The sequence below is a fragment of the Electrona antarctica genome (genome assembly GCF_951216825.1).
Source record: "Electrona antarctica genome assembly, chromosome: 15".
Taxonomy (NCBI): domain Eukaryota; kingdom Metazoa; phylum Chordata; class Actinopteri; order Myctophiformes; family Myctophidae; genus Electrona; species Electrona antarctica.
The window spans coordinates 18361883-18383560 of record NC_136796.1 but is presented as its reverse complement, the minus strand read 5'-3'; the positions used below and the strand labels follow the sequence as shown (position 1 = coordinate 18383560).

Sequence of the window (21678 nt, the reverse complement as noted above, 5' to 3'; positions counted from 1 at the left end):
CTCTCTCTCTCTCTCTCTCTCTCTCTCTCTCTCTCTCTCTCTCTCTCTGTCTCTCTCTGCCCTGCCCCCCGTCTCCTGTTCAGTAGGAAGAAGGTGAGCATCAACAAGGCGGCCATGTCGTATCGTCAGGAGAAAGGTCGTAAGCTGAGCTCTCTGGATTGCAGCATGACGGACCAGAGTACCCTGCAGCTGCAAGATGAGAAGATGACGCACTCTTTCATGGACGCCCAAGGCTGCAACACTCGAAGTAAGAGAGACACAACTTTGCGACTGTTCTCTGAAAACCATCTGTCAAACAGATATAATTTTCAGTGCATTTATTAAAATCGAATTAGCGTTCATATGTCTCCTAGCGACACAGACACTCTTTGTATCTAAAGGCCAGACCGCACCAATGCAACTTGTCACAACTCCTTGCAACAAACCAGTGTCCCCATTGGGGAAAGTTGGTGTGGAGTGGGCTTTAGACACCTCAATGCCAGTTGGCCAACATGTAGAAATATTTCCTTTTCTTATTTTAATGTCTCTGCCTTGAGCTCCCCTTTAGGCTGCGTAGTCAGATCCGGGGGAGACAAAGAATACATTCATAGAAAATACGTATACATAAAGTGGTGCCTATACATACACAGCATCATATGTTGTGCATTGAGTTTGAAATGTTTGCCCAGATGAACAGCGTTCCTCTGTGAACGAGTCAAGCAGCCTCCTGGGAGGCTCCTCCCCTCACCGCCTCTGTCGGAGGAAGAGCTCTCCCTATCACACGGGTCAGCTCCACCCAGCGGTACGCGTGGCTGACCTCCTCCAACACATCAACCAGATGAAGACCGGCGAGGGATACGGCTTCAAGCAGGAGTATGAGGTGAGAGTTGAGGGGTTGCGTATGTACAGTAACACCCGGAAATCGAACCCGGGTCTCCCATGTGGAAAGCCAACATCTTAACCACTAATCCAAAGGGATATCCCATGACTCGGCGGGATATTAGACTTTTAGGCCATTAGGCTGAGGTTATGAGCTCTAATGCGATGCGAGTTGTGCAGAGTCTGCGGCTAGCCGTCATCAACTCGGGTCGCCGCCCTCCACACTATCCTACACAGCATCAGGGTCTGGAGCTCTGCAGTGTTCCTGGCTCCGCTGTCACGCTGTCACACATAGCAGCCCAGCACCAAACCACATCACACATTATGGCCTCGCACAGCCCAGCAAATCACAACAAATGTAGTTCTTTTTTTTTTTTTACAAAAAAACACAGCAAACTATATACATGTTCTGAAGTCCTACGGCAGAGCAAATCAATCATGACCACGGCCAATCAGTAGCAAGCAGCATTACACATGGCCCTGTTCCGGCCCTCATTGGCCCCACTGAGACCACTTTGGCCCTGTTCCTTTTATGTAGAAACGACGGCCGGAGTAGCCGGTGTGGTGTGTGTGGGGACTTTCTAGTGGAAACCCAGCAATATGTGGTGCACCTGCTTCTCCTCCTAGCTGTGCCTTGGGTTGGCTGCCACAGTGTCATCTTGCTCACCATCACCTCCACACTTAGCGCGATTTCCGAACGAGCCCGGGGATCCTGGCGCACCGTTGGTCCCCGTGTACCCACCCTTAAGCCCTGGGACAACTCCGTACGTACAGTAGTAAAAAAATATCACACTCGTGTGAAGTGAGGGGCGCTAATATATTAAAGTCTAACTCATGTTTTTGTGCAACTGGTAGAAGTAAGAAACGGAAGAAGAAGAGGGGAAACAAGAAACAACAAAATACCAAATATCCACATATTTACATGGTGCCTGAGATAAGAAGAAAAAAAAAAGAAAAGTCAAGTCACATCACAAACGTCTACGAGATCACAAACGGGATCCAGTGGGAGCTTGTAGATTGTCTATATTTGGTGAATGTTTCCCCCCAGAATGGGATTAATGCCAAGAATAATACATATTTTCAATCTGTCCTACTGGAAACTGATTAGGCATGTAACGATATATCGTATATCGATATTAATCCCGGCGATATGAATCGATTTATTGAAATAGAAAAATCGATTTAAAGGGAAGATAAATTATATAAAATTTAAAAAAATGGTAATTCTTCTGGAAAATATTTTTTGTTTAAAATATCGTGAAAAATCGTATCGCGAACCTCATATCGTGATACGAATCGTATCGTGAGTTGAGTGAATCGTTACATGCCTAAAACTGATATTCTCTCAGGTTTTCATCGTGACATCTTAGGGGGAAAGATTGACATACTGTTAATATGACATAAGGTTCTATAAAGTAATTCACGGGTGCCGTGGATGAAAACGTTATTTACAGGGGTGACCTGAGGGGTGACCTGAGAGCCACTGGTGTAGTGGGCCTTTCCCTGCTGTACTGTGGGCGTCCATGTCTCTGCCCCGTACAGCAGTACTGACTCCACACTGTAGTGTCCTCCGGAACTCTTCCGCCGAGGCAGTCCAGCCACTGAGATATTTGAAGTCCTTCACTACCTCGAGCGCCATACCGCTGGCATTAGCAATGGTTCTGCATCTGTGTTGTTGAATGCCTTAGCTTTAGTTTTCTTGCCATTGAGCTTGAGGCCGATCTTCCTGCATTCCATTCTACTGCCACCAGTATTAGTTATTTTCTGCTGTGTCCGACCGAGACTATAGGGAAATGTCATAATTGCATACTGTACATAATGCTGCAGACAACCTCTGATTACTTTATGAAGGCTGCACTGAACATTTTTTAATATTCATCAGCTGTGCAATAAAGTGTAGTTTTATTTCAGCCCCATGGCAGAATTAATACAGCTAGACAGTATTCCGGGCACTGTAATTAGGCCTTTTACAAATGAAATCCCCTTTCTTTTTCTTTGAACTTTGATACAAAGTTTCTCACTTCTGCCGGTGGCGATAAACCTTTTTTACCCTTCATCTTCTTCTGCACATCCACCTGCAGGAATCCAGAAACATTTTTAGATTCATTAAATGATTCCCCGAGGCCCAACAAATTTACCTCCCAAAAATCAATATGACGGTCGCTTTTTTCAGTCTGGCTCCTCATCCTCATTGCCTGGAGAAATAAACAAGATGAAGAGGATCAGTGTGCACACCGCTGTCACACTTCATAGCGCTTATTTAAGTTATTTCCCACCGGGTCGGCGCCATTGCCATTGATCTCACCTTTTTCTTTTGCAAGGTATTGTGGGTGTTGAGGTGGGTGATAGCAAGCTAGAGAGCAACATCTGGATTCAGATTAAATAGACACACATTTAGCTTTACTCCAATAGCCTACATTCATTTAACTTTTAAGTTGTAAGCTTTCAAAAGAATCACACTCATGTGAAGTGAGGGGCGCTCTTATCATCATACATCATCATACATCATCACATTCCAGCCAATCACTTTTGGCGTCCTCACTTTTCTGTCCTCACTTTTTATCTTCACTTTTTAAGCCCTCGGCCAATCAATTCATCGCTATGGGGTACACATGCACACACAATGCTGGGCATCAACAACAACAAAATACTCAAGTACAGATACACACAAAATGTACTTAAGTACGGTTAAGTAAATGTACTTTGTTACTGTCCACCACTGGCAGTAACTGATGCAGTGAAGAACGTAGGGCTCTGTGTGGAATTGTGCTGGATGTCAGCGAGTTCCCAAGGAGAGCGTTGAGATGGACAGAGGTGGATGAGACAAGCTTCTTAAGTAGGATTAGAGCAGGTATTACCTGTGTTGGATCCAGTGGCCGAAGTAATCCCCTGATCACAATGCTGTCCCTGGTTTGTCCCACAGGCCTCAGGTTGGTCCCAATTTGTCATTCCCCCTTCCCCCAGGGGATTGGACCACCTTTGATGAGGGACTCAGTACAAGTGTGTGATTGTGCCCACAGATGGAGCTAGGCGATCAGGGTGAATTATCGTGAGACGGAACGTGAAGTGGCTGAAGCCACTGGCTCTGCGTTCACTCTCAACCAAGCACTTTTTATTTTGAGCCAGACCGATCTGTTTGGCCAATACCTGTATATAAGCCATTATTTGACTTTTTTGTTACGGTATCTGCAATTTTGCAACCAATGTGTCCTGATTATTATTTTTTTTTAAGACATTTTTGGGGCTTTGATGCCTTTATTGATAGACAGTAGACTGACATTTCAGCCTAGGGTGCCCGGACCACCACACCGGCGGCCCGGGCCCTATGTGTCCTGATTTTATCCACTTTCAACCTGGCATGCATATTAGGTTGCGTGCCATTATATGATTTTATTACTATTATTAGGGTTGTCCCTATCTGATCACGTGACCGGAAATCGGGGTCGATCACGACATTTCCAAATGATTGGAATCTGATCCGGAGCATCGGGGCTTCCAAGACGTCCCCATTAAAATGAGGAACAGCTCTTTCAAAATAGCAAATCTATGCGACGCGATGTGAGCATAAACGTGTTCTATAAAACACTGTTGGTGTTGCTGTACTGTTGAAATGTCAGGGTACATCTTTTCCCAATTGTGCTTATAATTAGTATAATTCACACTATTTTGTGACTTGTTCTTTGCAGAGTTTTTTCGAGGGCTGGGATGTGACAAAGAAGAAGGACAAGGCTAAAGGAAGACATGATAGTTTACTCAGCCGTAAGTCACAATTACTGTAGCAACACAGTTATCTGTATCAGTAGGACTAATGATCAAAACATGTCGTGTCAACACTCATTGTAATTTGTCACTGACACATGGAATCCAAAACACCACTGCATGTAATCACACAGATGAAAACACCACTGCATGTAATCACACAGATGAAAACACCACTGCATGTAATCACACAGATGAAAACACCACTGCATGTAATCACACAGATGACACGAACTTGCATAGTTTTGTATATTATTGTTTGTCTTTAAACCATTCAGACCTGAGGCCGATTCTACAAATGTCTTCTAAAACTCTGTTTCATGTCAGGGACCCCCAAAATGATGTCATCATTGGCTGTGGACCCCCATTCCATTGTTTTGTTTATTGATCAACACAGTTTATGCCACAAATCAAACATACACACACATTTGACAGTGGAGCAGTCCTTTAAGTCTGTCTAAATGTAAAGTGTGGGCGGCAGTGGCTCAGGGGTAGAGTGACCGGATGGCAACCGCAAGATTCCCAGTTCGAACCCGGGCTCTCCCAGAGTTAGTGTCGAAGTGTCCTTGAGCAAGACTCTAATTGCTCCCGATGCGCAGGTTGGTGCCTTGTATGGTTTCCTCCGGCATCGGTGTGTGAATGGGTGAATGTACTTTAATGCACAATCTCTGTAAAGCGCCTTGGATAATTGCGCTATATAAATGCACCATTTAAATGCAATTACGTTGTCAATTAGCTAACTCAATTAACGTTTTTGAATATTTGTTAATGTATTTCAGATGATCGTCATCAAGTCAAACTGCACTCTTTGCTGGCAGACCCCAACTCTGACTCTGACTACGTCAACGCCAACTACATCGATGTAAGTCACTTTAACTCATCCCTGGTTAAGGACTCCCTTAACGGCTTTTTAATGATATCCCGCCCGCCAACGACGCATTTAACGTGTTAATTTGCGCTCTATTTAATGATAAAACTATAAAGTTGGCTTACCACAAATCAAAGCTCCCCTCGAGTGGCAGCTCCGTGATCGATTGCTTCCCCTTCAGGCACAATGCATTGGAAAAAGAGCAAGGTGGTGGATGAGGCCTTCTAGGCCTTTTTAAGAGTATTCAATTTCAAATCGTGCTGGATAAATAAAGCGACTGTGTTTAGTGGCTCAATAGCTCTTTCCCATGACCACGCATCTAAAATATGAATGCTTCTAAATACTCTTAGCGAGTGATTAGTCCTCTACTAGACCCCATTAGAGCTGTGATTTGACCCAGTCTCTACTAGACCCCATTAGACCCAGTCTCTACTAGCCCCCCATCAGAGCTGTGATTGACCCAGTCTCTACTAGACCCCATCAGAGCTGTGATTGACCCAGTCTCTACTAGACCCCATCAGAGCTGTGATTGACCCAGTCTCTACTAGACCCCATTAGAGCTGTGATTGACCCAGTCTCTACTAGACCCCATCAGAGCTGTGATTGACCCAGTCTCTACTAGACCCCATTAGAGCTGTGATTGACCCAGTCTCTACTAGACCCCATCAGAGCTGTGATTGACCCAGTCTCTACTAGACCCCATTAGAGCTGTGATTGACCCAGTCTCTACTAGCCCCCCATCAGAGCTGTGATTGACCCAGTCTCTACTAGACCCCCATTAGAGCTGAGATTGACCCAGTCTCTACTAGACCCCATTAGAGCTGTGATTGACCCAGTCTCTACTAGACCCCCATCAGAGCTGTGATTGACCCAGTCTTTACTACACCCCCATTAGAGCTGTGATTGACCCAGTCTTTACTACACCCCCATTAGAGCTGTGATTGACCCAGTCTTTACTAGACTCCGTTAACTCAATTCACACGGGTGTGATTAATCATTTTTGGTTTTTAACCAAACTTATTTAACCAAACTTACAGCAACTTTAAGTGTGCTAGCACATTGGTACATACTGTAGCTTCCTCCTCCGAAATTCTACAAGTTCAAATAAGCTTGGAGAACAAAAACGCTCATATTCGCCACATGGCACCACATTTGGCTCCAATAAAACAGGCTTGATCCTCTCATCTGTTGTTGGTTTTGATCACACCAGCGGTTCAACTGCGGTGAAGATCTCAGCAAGCCTCTCCAATCCCAGCGGCAGAGCGTAGCACCTGTCACATCACAGCAGCCTCGAACCACATGGACCTACAGGTTCTGAAGAACAAACACCTTTTTTATTCTGCTGTTAGCTCATAAAGTAAAGGTCATTCAGAGTTGGCACTGAAAAGCCTCTCTTTATAAACTCTGGCTCCATTTTAGCACAGGATGCAGTCTCGTTAAGTGCTTATAATAGATGTGAAAGTGAAGCTGTTCGATAGAGCTTTTTCTACTCTCTGAATACTGTATTAAGGCCTTTAGTTTCCATTGTGTCTTTGACAAAAGCAGATGGAAGGAGGACAATGAGGACTGGATTGGTTGTAGATGCCTGACGCAGCAGCGTTATGTGGACGGAGATTTGAAGAGGAGCCATTTAACCTCACTGCTTGTGCAGCAGTTCAGCAGTTCAGTGCCAACTCTCTTTAGAGTGAGAGACTCTATTAGAATGAAAGCTCTCTGGTGTCATTGAGCGTGAAAATAAACGCCTCCAGCGACCATAAAGAAAGAGAGTTGATGTTTGTCTTCACCAACTCTGTGACATAATTACTCCCTTTGAACGTGATTCTTGTTGCTTCTCTTCTCAGTTCCCACTGCGTCACATGTGAAGTGATGCCCTCGCACTATCGCATGCTGCAGGGAGCGCACGCACGCACGCACGCACACACACGCGCGCGCTCGCGGCAAGTCTCGACTTGATTCCTCACCTGAGCCAATATCTAGAGCTACTATGACTCACCAGGCATTCTCTTTTTGGGAATGTTTTTTATAATGATGGGATTGTGTGTCATATACTGTAACTCTTGATAGTTCTCTATTTTGTCAATCTCTCCTCGTCCATTGTACCTCGACAACAGGTCTAGTCTGCAGGCTGGGAATCTGCTACAGGAGCAGAAGAATAATTGCCATAACCATGGGCCCCCAGATGCATTTCAAAATGTTATTTTTTTTCTTCCCCCGAACAGTGGCGTGAAGGGTCGCTGGGCGACACGTCGACAAGCACGACTCCCACTGTTCTGATCACAATAACTATCCTTCCCTCTCTTTCTCTTTCTTTTCTTTCCCCTCCCACTCCCCAACCTTTGGCGTCTCTTAGATTCGGATAAACAGGGAAGTAAGTACTTGGCTTCTCTTCTCTTTCCAATTTTCCATCTGCCCCGCCACGCCCATCTATTGCCCCCTCTGTATCCCTGCCAGCTCTCCATGGTGTCCTTTCCTCCCTCCTGCTATGAGCTGATGGTCCTTCCTGACCATTGCTATTCCTCTTAGTTTAATTGAGACAAACTGCCTGTGGCTGCTCTCCACCTCCCTTCATGCATGTGTAATCAGATCCTCACCTGGAGTTAGATGTTGATGTTGATGCATCCTGACACAGGCCTGGCTGAGAGACTCCACACAGAAGAATCCATTTAGGTCACATTGTGCATACGATACGTAGAAGAATCCACTAGGTCACATCATGCATATCTCTGCTGTCGGGCAGAAAGCGAAATGTTCATTTCTCAGAAAAAGAAAAATCAAACAAACAAAAAAACATCAAAAAAATATGTCTGGCTTAAGTAGCTTTCACTCGTTAACTTTTCTTGTGACCACCGCGCTGACTTATGGTGCGTCCCCGTTCAAATAACATTATAGATATAAAGGTAATGGGTCTCACACACCAAGACTGCGTTTTTAGTTTGTATTCTTGCACGATGGAATGACAGATGTTTTGGCTGTCCAGCCTTCATCAGTGTGGAGGCTGTCCAGCCTTCATCAGTGTGGAGGCTGGACAGCCTTCATCAGTGTGGAGGCTGGACAGCCTTCATCAGTGTGAAGGCTGGATAGCCTTCATCAGTGTGGAGGCTGTCCAGCCTTCATCAGTGTGGAGGCAGGACAGCCTTCATCAGTGTGGAGGCTGTCCAGCCTTCATCAGTGTGGAGGCTGTCCAGCCTTCATCAGTGTGGAGGCTGGACAGCCTTCATCAGTGTGGAGGCAGGACAGCCTTCATCAGTGTGGAGGGTGTCCAGCCTTCATCAGTGTGGAGGCAGGACAGCCTTCATCAGTGTGGAGGGTGTCCAGCCTTCATCAGTGTGGAGGCTGTCCAGCCTTCATCAGTGTGGAGGCTGGACAGCCTTCATCAGTGTGGAGGCTGGACAGCCTTCATCAGTGTGGAGGCTGGACAGCCTTCATCAGTGTGGAGGCTGGACAGCCTTCATCAGTGTGGAGGCTGTCCAGCCTTCATCAGTGTGGAGGCAGGACAGCCTTCATCAGTGTGGAGGGTGTCCAGCCTTCATCAGTGTGGAGGCAGGACAGCCTTCATCAGTGTGGAGGGTGTCCAGCCTTCATCAGTGTGGAGGCTGTCCAGCCTTCATCAGTGTGGAGGCTGGACAGCCTTCATCAGTGTGGAGGCTGTCCAGCCTTCATCAGTGTGGAGGCTGGACAGCCGAAACGTCTGTCATTCCATCATGCAAAAATAAAAACGCAGTTTTGGTGTGTGCAACCCGTTACCTTTATTTCTATAATGTGGCTTTCACTCGTGACATCACGTGGCAGCCAAGTCTATGGACGTTTGCTTTAAGTGCGTACAGTAGGCTTGTGCATGTTATGTTTTTCCTTTCCATCATTTGTTGTGAATTCTTTTCATGTGTCCTCACTTGCCTCCTGTTTGGCACCGTGGTTGCCAAGTTGACAAAGATGAAACGTGTTGGTCTGTGGGAGTTCGGCACCAAAAGGCTCATGGGAATCGTGGTCACTGCAATTTTCAATAGCAATGTCCGTCCATCTCCACTTTATTCCGACAGCCATGACAGTTGCAGAATGACATTTCGGTTGGCTGCCTGGCTGAATATGTACAGTAATTACATAATAGTCAGTGTGTGATATATTCTGTGTCTGTGGTACACGTGCGTATTATGTGTATGCCGGAGTTGGATCCTGAGCTATAGCTTGGGAATTAATCTGGCTGCACCTCTTTACATTTTCACTACACAATGCTTTGGCTCTGGAGGAGGATTAAATCACCACAAACAAGGCAAATCACACTGTAGCAGAGCTGAGGAGAGAGGAGAAAGCAGACATTCAGCTAAATCAGTCAGAGTCACTCGGGTATAATAAGTCAAAGATCACTCATGTCTGCATCTGGTTAACCAGGAGCCACAGATGCATGCTGGGAGATGGCAGCCAGCCACCATTGGCATGCAGCACTCTCACTCTGTTCATAATGATCTGGCTCACAGACACCGGCAGGGACAAAGACCATCATTTTGTGATTTTAAGTGAGATACCACAACAAAAGGCTGCTCAATAAAAAGCAATCATGGATGGCAGAGCACACATTCATTTTTGTGGGCCGTGAAATATGGTTTTATTAAAAAAGTGCAGCAGACATTTTTCTGCTACCGACTCTTGAAGCTCTTAGACCAAATGAGACATGACTTGAGGCTGAAAATGGAGAGAGAGAGAGAGAGAGAGGGAGAGAGAGAGAGAGAGAGAATGGATGGAGGGGCCAAATGAGAGTTCCATGTTCATATCGTGATTTTTACGAATTATTGACACACACTCTCTGCTTCCTCCAACCTCTTTCCTCTCCTCCTGTCAACTTCATACAGGGCTACCAGCGATCCAACCACTTCATCGCCACCCAGGGTGAGTCTCACCCACAGAATACGTACTGTACATCATAACAGAGATTTACAACCTTTTTAATTTCAAGGACCCTGCAGTTTGATTTGCATTTGGCCACGGGCCCCTAACCTACAGTACACTGTAATATCCTCACTCCATTAGGTTACATTTACACACTCGCAGAGTTACAGACCCTCAAGTCTTCAAGGACACCTGAGGGTCCCTTGACCCCACGTGGCGAACCGGTGGTATAACGGGTTCTCAACCTGTGGGTCGGGACCCCCAGATGACAATTTAAGGACTTTTAAGACTTTTTTATTTATACCTAAAAAATATATTTTTTTAAATTACCATTACTGCAGAACTCAACAAACTACTATAAAAACTGGTCAAATAATATTTATAAGAAAGTCAAACTAAATGTAATGCCTCAACTCCTACAATAGAGGGTATGCGCATGCATAAAGTGAGTGGCAAATTGAGTTTAACGTCTTCTAAACATTGTTTAATGCAATCGGATACCGTACTTTTTTGGATGTATGGAATGTCAAGGCCAGAAAGTAGATTTTTTTTGCCACTCAGTAGGTGTTCCCGCATAACTTCCGGGTATGATGATGATGTCACACGCATACTCTTTATTCCAAGTGCTTGTCTGGGTGAGGTGGTCAGTCCCCAGTGCAAATCTGATCATTTTGGGGGGCCGCGGCCTGAAAAGGTTAAGGACCCCGGCTATTACACAACAATGAAGGGGTCACATGTTTTCATATTTGTGTGGACGGAAACGTAGGGACATTGGGTGTTGGCTTTTCCACGTACGTCCCCAGCTGTCCAGATTGTAATGAGCTGTTATAACGAGCTGAATAATTAATGTGCAAACAAAAGGGGAACCGATGTTTCACCACACTCCGCCTGACTGACTCCTGACAACCGTGGCTTTGTCCTATACCTCATAAAACGGTCCTGGTGTGAACTCTGCTATCCACTTGCCAAATCAAACAAGTTCAGATCTGAGGCGCGTCTGAAGCCTGTCCTAGACGTAAACACTGATGACACCTGTCAGTCAGTCCCACGCTGTTACGCCATCTCCGTGTGAAGTGGTTACTTTGTGTCTTTCTTCTGCAGAGGAGAGACGTGTGGTGGTGCATTATCATTCTGTACGTTATACAAAGTATGATGTCGCCCTGCAAACCCCCAGGCACAAACACACATTTCACAAACACAAATAAACAGAGCTAAGAAATCTTCTGTTTATTCAGTCAGTGTCTTTCTTCAGAGCGTAATCCCCCTCTGATTTCTGTCTGTCTTTTGTCTTTGGATGCAACCTTGCTGATTCACAAAAAAGATCGTGCAGTCATGAATTTGTCTCCTTTTCTCTCACACTGCTCCCCCCCCAACCCCGGCACCCCTCTCCCTCTGTCTCTCACACCATCTGTCTGCATTACTTTGTCATGTGCGTGCACTGCACACAAACGCACGCACACACACATACACACACTGTTCAGTGTAACACATCAACGGAGGGTGTTTGAATATGAATAGTCTGCCTCTCTGTGGGCTGCTTGCTGCAGAGGCCCATAGAAGCTGATCCAGTGAGTCGAGCCTGGAGCCACATGTTCCTGTGTAGGAGAGCAGCAGGTGCTCTGCATGGGCCCGTTCTGTATTCTGTCCAGGATGAAGGTGTGGGAGGAGTTGCATGATGTGCGCCAGAGCCGGCGTGCTGTGGCGTCTGAAAGCACAGCACAGCGTGCCATGCATGCGGATCGACTCAGCGAGTGGCATCAATCAGTGTCCGTTTCTCCTTGGACCCTCTGGCGATGTATTGACAGACCCCGCTGACGCTGGAGAAATTAACGTAATGTGTGATATCGGCGGTGCATGTGGAGAGACTGACTTACCAAGCAGGAGAGTGAGCGACGAACAAACCCCATGGAGAAAAGGAGCAGTCATGGTGTTGTTATGAGAGCCTATACTGATCCATGGAGCGTGCTGTCTGCTCACCTCGCTGTTTGCCACAGTACAGCCAAGACTATGCTGTTATACGCAGTGGTCGAATCTCGAAAGTAACTCAGTAAATTTACTCCAGTACTTTACTTAAGTACAATTGTGTGGTATTTGCACTTTACTTGAGTATTTCCAATTTCCAGTATTTGCTGACCCAGTAATGAAATGCTACAAATGAGCTTGATGCATATTAACACAGTTTGAAAGTTGAAGGACGTTTTTATTCCAACAGATAGACTTTTGGAATTATTAGGTGGTTTAAATTACATTACAAACACAGCTCTGTTTTTGTGTGTTTTGTTTTGTTTATTTATGTTCTAGAATTGAGTAGATAGTAGTTCTCAAAGAAACCCTTAAAGGCCTGTAACTCAGAGTGTATACATGGAACCAAATGGACCCAAATGGTTCCTTGAAATTCAGTGGTTACCAGAACAATTTCAAGGAACCTCATTAGACAAAACTGATCTTTAGGCTATTCTGTTTTCTAAGCATGGCAGTATATTGTAAAAAATACATGATGTGTTAACAGTGGACAATATTTGAATTGTGTTACATCAAGTTTCTATCAAGTTGACAGCGTACTGAAAGGTGATAACGAGGGAGTGTTCATAGGAGTGGTTAGGAGTTGAATAATTTACCCATTGTTCACACCCATTATCCTTTAGATGGGATTTTCTCAGCTTGGACCATTCTGGTTTAACAAGATTCAAATGAGAATATCTGATTCGATGTGTTCCGATTTCAATGAAGGACACATATCTGTAAAATCTGTAAAGATGACCATGCGCTACAGTACTACTCTCAAACCACTGTACTGGCAAAACTGTAGTCAGGTGCTGCAGCTGTCGTGTGATATAATGATTGTGTTTTAAAAAGGCAGCTCAGCCTTCACAGAGCCTTGTAAGCTTTGTTCGGGGCAACACATGTCATGTTAAGACAAGGTAGAAAATAATTATAATGCAAAGAAATACAAGTGCTGCTCTAATTTGATTTTTTACAGTGATTTAGCCTGTTAAGCTCAAATACCTCCGTTGGCCCAAATGTTGCCATACTTGTGGGCGTTTTGGTGAATCAGATGTGTCTGGTTTTGGGTTGGATTCACTGTCAGATGTGGTGTGGTACCACTACTCCTAACTGTTCCTCCAGCTTGGTTTTTTGTGATGTAATAGTTTGAAGAAGCATTTTCAGAATAGAGCTACTGTAGCTATAACATAGATTTTGTCTGTATAGAGGACTTTATTGTAAGCCATGAGTTCATAATCATAACCATCAAGAGCTTTGAATGGTGAAAATATAAAGTAAATCTGACCAGCTACTGTACTGTTGCTCCCTCAACAGAAACAAGGCAGAGGGCTGTGCCAGCAATACAGCAGGCCAATCAAACTAGTATTCTTCATGAATAATGTGAATACAATCCAAACAAACTGAACAATGTTTTGTGAAACCGAATAGCCTTTGGTGGAAAAAAAGTGCTGATATTTACTTTGACTTTGGTCCCTTATTGTATTTGTCTCTTCTTCTTCTTCTTCTTCTTCTTCTTCTTCTTCTTCTTCTTCTTCGTCTTCCAAAAATAGCAGTTATGGCTTAACCGTGCAGCCGGTTTTCGTGAAACTTGGCAGAGAGGGCACGGTGAGGATGCGAAGCCCACGACCATTGGCCAAAGGGTGGCGCTATCGCACTCATTTGAAAATGCAAACTTTGAACAGGCATAGCTCATGAACTGTTTGACCGTCAGCAATAAAACTTTGATTCACATATGCGTCTCCTCATGCCGAACAACTTTCATGTTGACTTTTGACCTCTGGCCTTTACATCACCCACCATTTTGAATTATATTAAAAACAGATTTCTACATATTTGGACCTATCGACAAAAAAAATCGTGAGGATCTTTTAGAAGTGAAAAAAATGAACGATTAATGAGTCAATGAAAATTGTAGTTTTATGAAAATTCTGCTCCTGCCCCTAATACATACAGTACATGCAGAGTCACATGTTTATGAAACTTTACAGTTTGGTAGAGGGTCATGCCAAAGAGGGGCACTATAGAAAATGAAACCTTTGAACAGGCATAACTTATGCCTTGTTTGGCCAAAAGCCATGGCACTTGTTTCCACATGTGCCTTGACCCATAGAAAACACATCTGTCATGATGTATGTGAAGAAATTTGTAAAATCTAATATAGCTGCAAGCAGCGATAAGAGGGGCCAAGGAATGTAGCAATAAGAAAAAGACACAATAAGCAGGTCTGTTTGGGGTCTGTTTAGGGTACGAACAGCTGCAATACCGCTGGGTGACCTAAAGTGGCACTGTTGAGCAGCCTAAAAGGGCCATTTCACACTGAGCACTTAACTGCAACCATCCAGCGGTGTTGTTGAGCAGCCCACACCGCTCAGTTCACACGGGTGTGATTTTTCGTATTGCTTGGCCACGTCTTATCGCTGCTTGCAGCTATATTGTGTATCCATCCCGATGGCGACCATGACTGATAAGGTGTGACCTTCTTCAGTGAAGGTCATGTGATCAGTTCCAGGTGATGTCACACAATGTTCCTATCAAGCTGGGTGGGTGTCAAGAAGTGTTAAAAATGAAGGGACATATTGGATCATAAAAAAAAAGACACGGCATAACCAGCTCTGCAGCCAGCATGAGATAGAGCCTTGTGATATTATCAGAGGCACAGTGTAATGAAATCAATGAAAGTGTCATCTGCCCTGAGGACTGTGATTTGTGTCACCAAACGGCGCCTCTGTGAGCCAACGCAGGGCTTTGTTTACGCAACATCTCAGGATTTGTGGGTATATTGAAATGACATTTCTCCCTTATGAGAAGAACACAGAATGGGCAATAGTTCACAAATGACACACTGTTACTCTATTCTCTGGCATGGATTACATCGTGTCTGTGTTGATGGTTATTGCTGCTATTTGCCCTGACTTATGGCTTATCTCTCCACCCCCTGCATCCTCTCTGTCTGCACCTCGGTCTCCTTCTGTGCCTCATTTTATTTATACGCCTCTATCTCTTGCTTCATCTGCATCTCTTTCTTTGCCTCCATACCTTTCTTCATCTGCATCTCTTTCTTTGCCTCCATACCTTTCTTCATCTTCATCTCGTTCTTTGCCTCCATACCTTTCTTCATCTTCATCTCGTTCTTTGCCTCCATATCTTTCTGCATCTCCACCTCTTTCTGTCCTTCTCCCTTGCCCGTTTGTGTGATGCGCACCTCCCCTCCCCCTTCACCTCCTCCACAGGTCCCAAGCAGGAGATGATCTATGACTTCTGGAGGATGGTTTGGCAGGAGAACTGCTTCAGCATCGTCATGATCACCAAGCTGGTGGAGGTGGGCAGGGTACGTACCTCCGACCAAACCTCCCATCCGTGAAGATAGATGGAGGCAACATGTATTTATGGAGCTGCCCTTTATCATTTGTTACAAACAGTAGATGTAACAGAGCAGCAGTTGTAGCTCTCCTTCATGGTGGATGGTAGGGTCTTGCCGGTCCCCAGTGGAGAGCCATGAGTAATCACCAGTTACTTTGATGACAGTGCTACAAGGTCAGCCCTGATGCACATCCCCTTATCTACGGTACTCCACAGAGGAGAGTGAGCTCTTTCTGAGGAGAAACCTGCGTTTATAACCCAAGGCTGATCAGAGTGCAGGTGACAGCAATACACTATACACCAGAAATGTGGTATATAGTCTTTTTTATTGGCCTAAAATATTGTCTATATATATTATTCATGAATCCACTTGCTGACCGGCTGTCATTATTGGGCAATCTTTTTTATCTGGGTTTCTTGTGACCCTACCATTAACACCCTACCGAGGGCCCGGACCTATTTAATCCATTAATAAAATGTGCCCATCATTTATAGCGCCCGGACCACTTTTACCGGGGGTTGTTGTGAATGTCTGTAGCAGCTAACAATAGCCACACCACTCTAGAGTCGATCGACAACAACGGGAGGTAAGAATAAATCTATCGCGACTAGCGACTGGAACGCGGAGCGCCGTCTAACACAGGATCTTTTTTCATAATTAGACGGGATGATTTAGATCGCGAGTTATGAACGTTTTAAGATTTTCGTTTTCGTCCGCTAAACAGGCAGGGAACATTTTCGATGACGTGTCACTGTTGTGCAACACCGAGGATTGGGCAACAAGCGCTCCTAGGCTGTGGAGCGATGCGACCGGTTTTGATATCATTAATCTCCGTCCTATTTATCAATCTCCGTCTCGGGCAACTGACCGTGAACTTGAACTTGACGGTGATCTCCGTCTGGGGCCCTTAAACTGTCAAAAAACTGCAAAAATGTCAAACTTTCCTTTTGCTTTAAGTAGCATGTGACACGTCAAACTAGGGGGTTTTCATGATTCTGAATCCATTCCAAGCATTAGTTTTGCACAAAATACACTCCTTGGGTTAAAAACAGCCATAGCCACCTCATCACATTTTGTGCTGATCTCATCACTTTTTGTCATGACGTCTATGGCCATTATTTAGCCCAAGGAGTGTGTTTTGTGCCAAACTAATGCTTGGAATGATTCAGAATCATGAAAACCCCCTAGTTTGACATGTCACATGCTACTTAAAGTATGAAGAAAGTTTTACATTTTGACAATTTTGCCTGCCATAGGATGTTAATGGTAGGGTCACAAGAAACCCCCCAGTGGATTCATGAATGTATGTATATAGACAATATTTTAGACCAATAAAAAATACTATATACCAAATTTCCCACTTGAAACAAAAGAAGCCTGTCGGCTGCCAGACTATTACGTCCTTTCAACCAGTTGGCCAATCGCTAGGCGCTGTCCGTGGTGCTGAAGTCTCTCCCCAGACCTCTGCTCCCCTCGGAAATCAAAACACACACACACGACTATGAAAATGGTCCACAAAATGTCTGTTTCTCAAATTGCACAATACGTTTGGTCTTCAAAAGTAGTAATACAATTACTCACGCATATTATTTTAAACTGTGTTTGTCCAGATAAAGTGCTGTAAGTACTGGCCTGATGACAGTGAACTGTATGGAGACATCAAGATAACGTTGCTGAAGACTGAAACTCTAGCAGAATACACCGTCCGCACCTTTGCTATGGAGAGGGTGAGTCACACACACACACACAAGTATTCACACCTGACATTTAAAACAACATAGACCTTGAAACACAAAACATGACAAAAGACCAAGATCATCAAAACTTCACACAAAAAGAGAAGACGTGACTGAAATAAAAATCATGATTCAAATAATGCATCCCACACACACATGTATTGTTATTCAACCTGGACCATGCCACCCACCTCTCAGTTCTAATGCCAACTACGCCAGCTGTGCCCTCTCTACAAGGGCACAGCTCCGCACCTCCAAAACACAGCATGCAAATAGCTGCAACTGAAACAGTTGTCGGTATTTCTATTATGTAACAAGAATAGTCAAATCTGTCTCAGTCTCCGATACGCAGTCGCTTTTTAGACACCTCCTCCCTCTTCTTCTTGGCGGTGTATAATTTATCTCCACTTTAGATGTATAATTAATTCATTGTTATCCAAATCATTCATTGTTAGGTACAGTATATCATTTCAATGTGTGAGCCTGTCCTGATGATAGCATCTCAGTGAGACTCTCTAATTGTTTGTACAGAGAGGTTACCCTGCCAAACATGAGGTGTGCCAGTTCCATTTCACGTCCTGGCCGGAGCACGGCGTTCCCTACCATGCCACGGGACTGCTGGCCTTCCTGCGCCGCGTTAAGAGCTCCATGCCCCCCGACGCCGGACCTGTGGTGGTGCACTGCAGGTACCTGAGCGAGCGCACGCACGCACGCAATCCTGTCTCTCCGGCGGTCCAGCTGACCATACTGGTCCCAATCTCACAAATGTGATGTTATTGGAGTGTAGTGAGTGGTTCATCCCAAATTGATGTATTTGACTGCACCCCCTTCTGAAAATTGTTTGTTCCAGGGACCTTGATAAGGGAAGAATTGTGTATTCCACACATTTTCAAGATTTTACAAGCTGTGACTTTAAGATGTTTTTTTTTGGGGGGGGGGGGGTTAAAACTTTTTCTGCCTTCATTGATATGTTGCAAGTAATCTGACAGGAAATGGGGAGAGAGATGGGGAGGAAGACACACAGCAAAGGCCGTCGGGATCGGTACGCGAACCCGCAGCACGCCGTCAGGCTGGCTCAGCAGCCTAGGTGCCCAGACGGTTGAGCCGTCTGGGCACCTAAGGCCCAAGCTGTGACTTTATAGAACTGCTGTTTTCGAATAGCCAAAGTATGACAGGGTTAAAGTCATGTTGTCAGAACCCCCTGAAGGAGCCCTGGCCCCCAGTCCCCAGACCCCACTTTCAGAACCGCTGTTTATTTTTGAGGGGGCTAGCCCCTCCAACGCCTGGCTTTGTGTGTGCCCCCCATGACGTCATGTGGCAGCCAAGTCTATGGACTTTTTATGTTCGCCTTTGTGCATGCCTCCCCATGATGTCATGCAGCTGCCAAGTCTATGGACTTTTTATGTTCGCCTTTGTGCATGCCTCCCCATGATGTCATGCAGCTGCCAAGTCTATGGACTTTTTACTATGACATAGTGCCCCCCCAAAGGCAGCCCTCACTTCACCACAAGTGTAATTTATTTTTTTGAGTGGTGCAAACCACTCCAACAACCAGCTTTGTCTGTATGTACCTGTGTATGTGTGTACCTGTACATGGCCCCACGCATGGGGAGCATGGTTGCAATGGTTAGTGTGTGACGTCACTGCACCACTCAGTTCACACGGGTGTGATTTGTATTATTTGTATCATTGATAAATCCCACCCGCCTTGCACCGGGTCTATCCAAACGATGCCAATGGGTCACCATGCAACTCCTTGCAACCAAACGGTTGCAAGTAGACACATGTACACATGTAGTTGCAAGCAACCGGGTCGGTGGTGGCTCAGGGGTAGAGTGTCTGTATGGTAACCGCAAGGTTGTCAGTTCAAACCCGGGCTCCCCCAGAGTTAATGTCGAAGTGTCCTTGACACTGAACCCATAATTGCTCCTGATGTGCAGGTTGGTGCCTTGCATGGTTTCCGCCGCCATCTGTGTATGAATGAATGGGTGAATGTAATGCACAATCTATGAAAAGGGCATTGGATAAAGGCCCTATATAAATTTACCATTTAAGCAACCATTGAATTGAATCACTTGCTTCTTGCACTTGCAACAGGACATATCACTACACTGGGACAAGCGCTAAAACCGTTTATTGCGTCTCGACCCATTGGTTTGGGCTTAAGAGGTGACCAGCACTCGATTGAACCGTGTCAACGTTTTGCCTTCTCTCCAGCATGGGGGCGGGGCGGACAGGCTGCTACATCGTTCTGGACGTCATGCTGGACATGGCTGAATGTGAAGGCGTGGTGGACATCTACAACTGTGTCAAAACCCTCTGTTCACGACGCATCAACATGATCCAGACAGAGGTCAGTTTCCACTATCATAGACTGCATATTTACACAAATGAAGTACCTTAACTCAAAACCTGCAATATGCCCTTTAGCCTCAGTGGTGTGCAAGCGGAATTTTGAGTATTCAAAAGGTTAGGATTCATCCTCCAGGCTTCATGAATGTGCTCAGTAAGTTTCATGTAAAGGAAAAGGGGAAATTATCTCCTCCCTTTCCTTCAAGTGATGTAATCATTTGCCATCTATGATGTCACACGGAGCCATCAAATGATGTCACATTGTACAAATTATGTCACAGCGTACAAATGCTGTCAGTCTGTTTGCCTGAGGGAAGCACTTCATATATATCCATTCGTACGTCCAACTTTGACTTATATTTCTATAGCTGTTCTAACTGTACAACAGCTTTATCCGCAGGAGAGTTATCATCATAACGGTTGCCAGGTTAAACCCTGATCCACGGTGTGGACTGACCGTTGCGGCCGTGCTCAGGAGCTGGTTGACTGTCAGGGCTTCGGACGGAGTCCTGTTTTCCACACCCCCACCACCAAGGAGAACCAGACGCGTGGCAACACAGCGACCCACGTTGTTCGGATTCAGGAGCATAAGTCGTTGAGACACCCACCGCTGCATATCCGGTTCAGTCCTCGAGATATCTTAATGGGGAGCTACATCAGTAAACCTGAAGGTCCTGCTACCGGTCGACGTCCTGGATCTGTTCACCATCGAGATCAACCACAAGAGAGTGTGAGCCAACAGAACCATGTAGTCGCAACTCCCAACAGAAAACAGTCATTTTCTGGGGGGAATGACTGCACTGCGAGCAAATTCCCCATCGCCCCTCAGCGCCATTATCCTCTGAGGTCAACGGGCACTTCCTCAGCGGGGGTTGTAAGGAACATAATTGCACAGTGGTGGTACAGTTCTCCCAGCTCTACGGTGCTCCCTAGCCCAGTTACAGTGAAGATCAGTAGGCCAGACCGCAGCACCTCCCACATCTTGTCGGCTCCCTCAGACCCTTGCTCCAAGGAGACAGTTCAAACTGTGCTCGAAGAGAAGAGCCGCAAGAGGGAGGCAGTCGATGACCATGGCGAAACCTTTACGTTGGAGCAGAAAAGCAAAAGAATATGGAATGACAGTGATAGCCCAGTTGCGGAGAAGATCAGTATGCCAGACCACAGCACCTCCCACGGCTTGATGGCCCCCTTAGACCCCTGCTCCAAGGAGTCAGTCCTCACGGTGCTCAAAGAAAAATGTTGCAAGAGGAAGGCAGTTGATGACGATGGCAAAACCTTTACAGTGGAGAAGCAAAGCAAAATAATATGCAATGACAGTAATAGCCCAGTTGCGGTGAAGATCAGTAGGCCAGACCACATCACCTCCCACGGCTTGATGGCCCCCTTAGACCCCTGCTCCAAAGAGTCAGTCCTCACGGTGCTCAAAGAAGAAAGTCGCAAGAGGGAGGCTGTTGATGGCGATGGCGAAACCTTTACAGTGGAGAAGAAAAGCAAAATAATACACAATGACGGAATCACACATTCTGCCTTTGGGCTCTTACTGCCCAACAGAGTATCCCAATTCCTCCCAAAGTCGAGTACCCTTAAGCGAGGCTTGGACTACATGGCGGAGGAGCCCACCGTGAAGAGACTTCGCACATCCTCCATCATCAGCAGGTGTCCATCTGGCTCAGTTCAGCACGCCTGGCTCAAAGAAAGCCGCAAGAGGGAGGCTGTTGACGACAACAATGATGAAATCTTAACAGTGGAAAGCAAAAGAAGATGCTACGAATGTGGAGGTATAGCACAGTATTCTGCCCTTGAGCCATTTCCGTCTAACAACGTACAATGTCAATCAATAACCGAGACAGGAGCCCTTA

At 45.5% G+C, this 21678-nt stretch overlaps 1 protein-coding gene across 2 annotated transcripts in view; it reads left to right on the top strand.

The window, feature by feature from the left end:
• LOC306938455 (receptor-type tyrosine-protein phosphatase U-like) overlaps positions 1 to 21678 on the top strand; it is a 177354-nt gene that overhangs the window by 143084 nt on the left and 12592 nt on the right. The window contains exons 16-25 of one of the 2 annotated variants that reach the window (XM_079522642.1): positions 84 to 247; positions 669 to 859; positions 4545 to 4617; positions 5397 to 5479; positions 7836 to 7853; positions 10330 to 10366; positions 15601 to 15698; positions 17342 to 17458; positions 17999 to 18153; positions 19685 to 19820. In XM_079522642.1, the coding sequence (XP_079378768.1) occupies positions 84 to 247; positions 669 to 859; positions 4545 to 4617; positions 5397 to 5479; positions 7836 to 7853; positions 10330 to 10366; positions 15601 to 15698; positions 17342 to 17458; positions 17999 to 18153; positions 19685 to 19820 (1072 nt within the window). The remainder of the gene's footprint in view (positions 1 to 83; positions 248 to 668; positions 860 to 4544; positions 4618 to 5396; positions 5480 to 7835; positions 7854 to 10329; positions 10367 to 15600; positions 15699 to 17341; positions 17459 to 17998; positions 18154 to 19684; positions 19821 to 21678) is intronic. The other variant, XM_079522643.1, reaches the window with a different exon arrangement.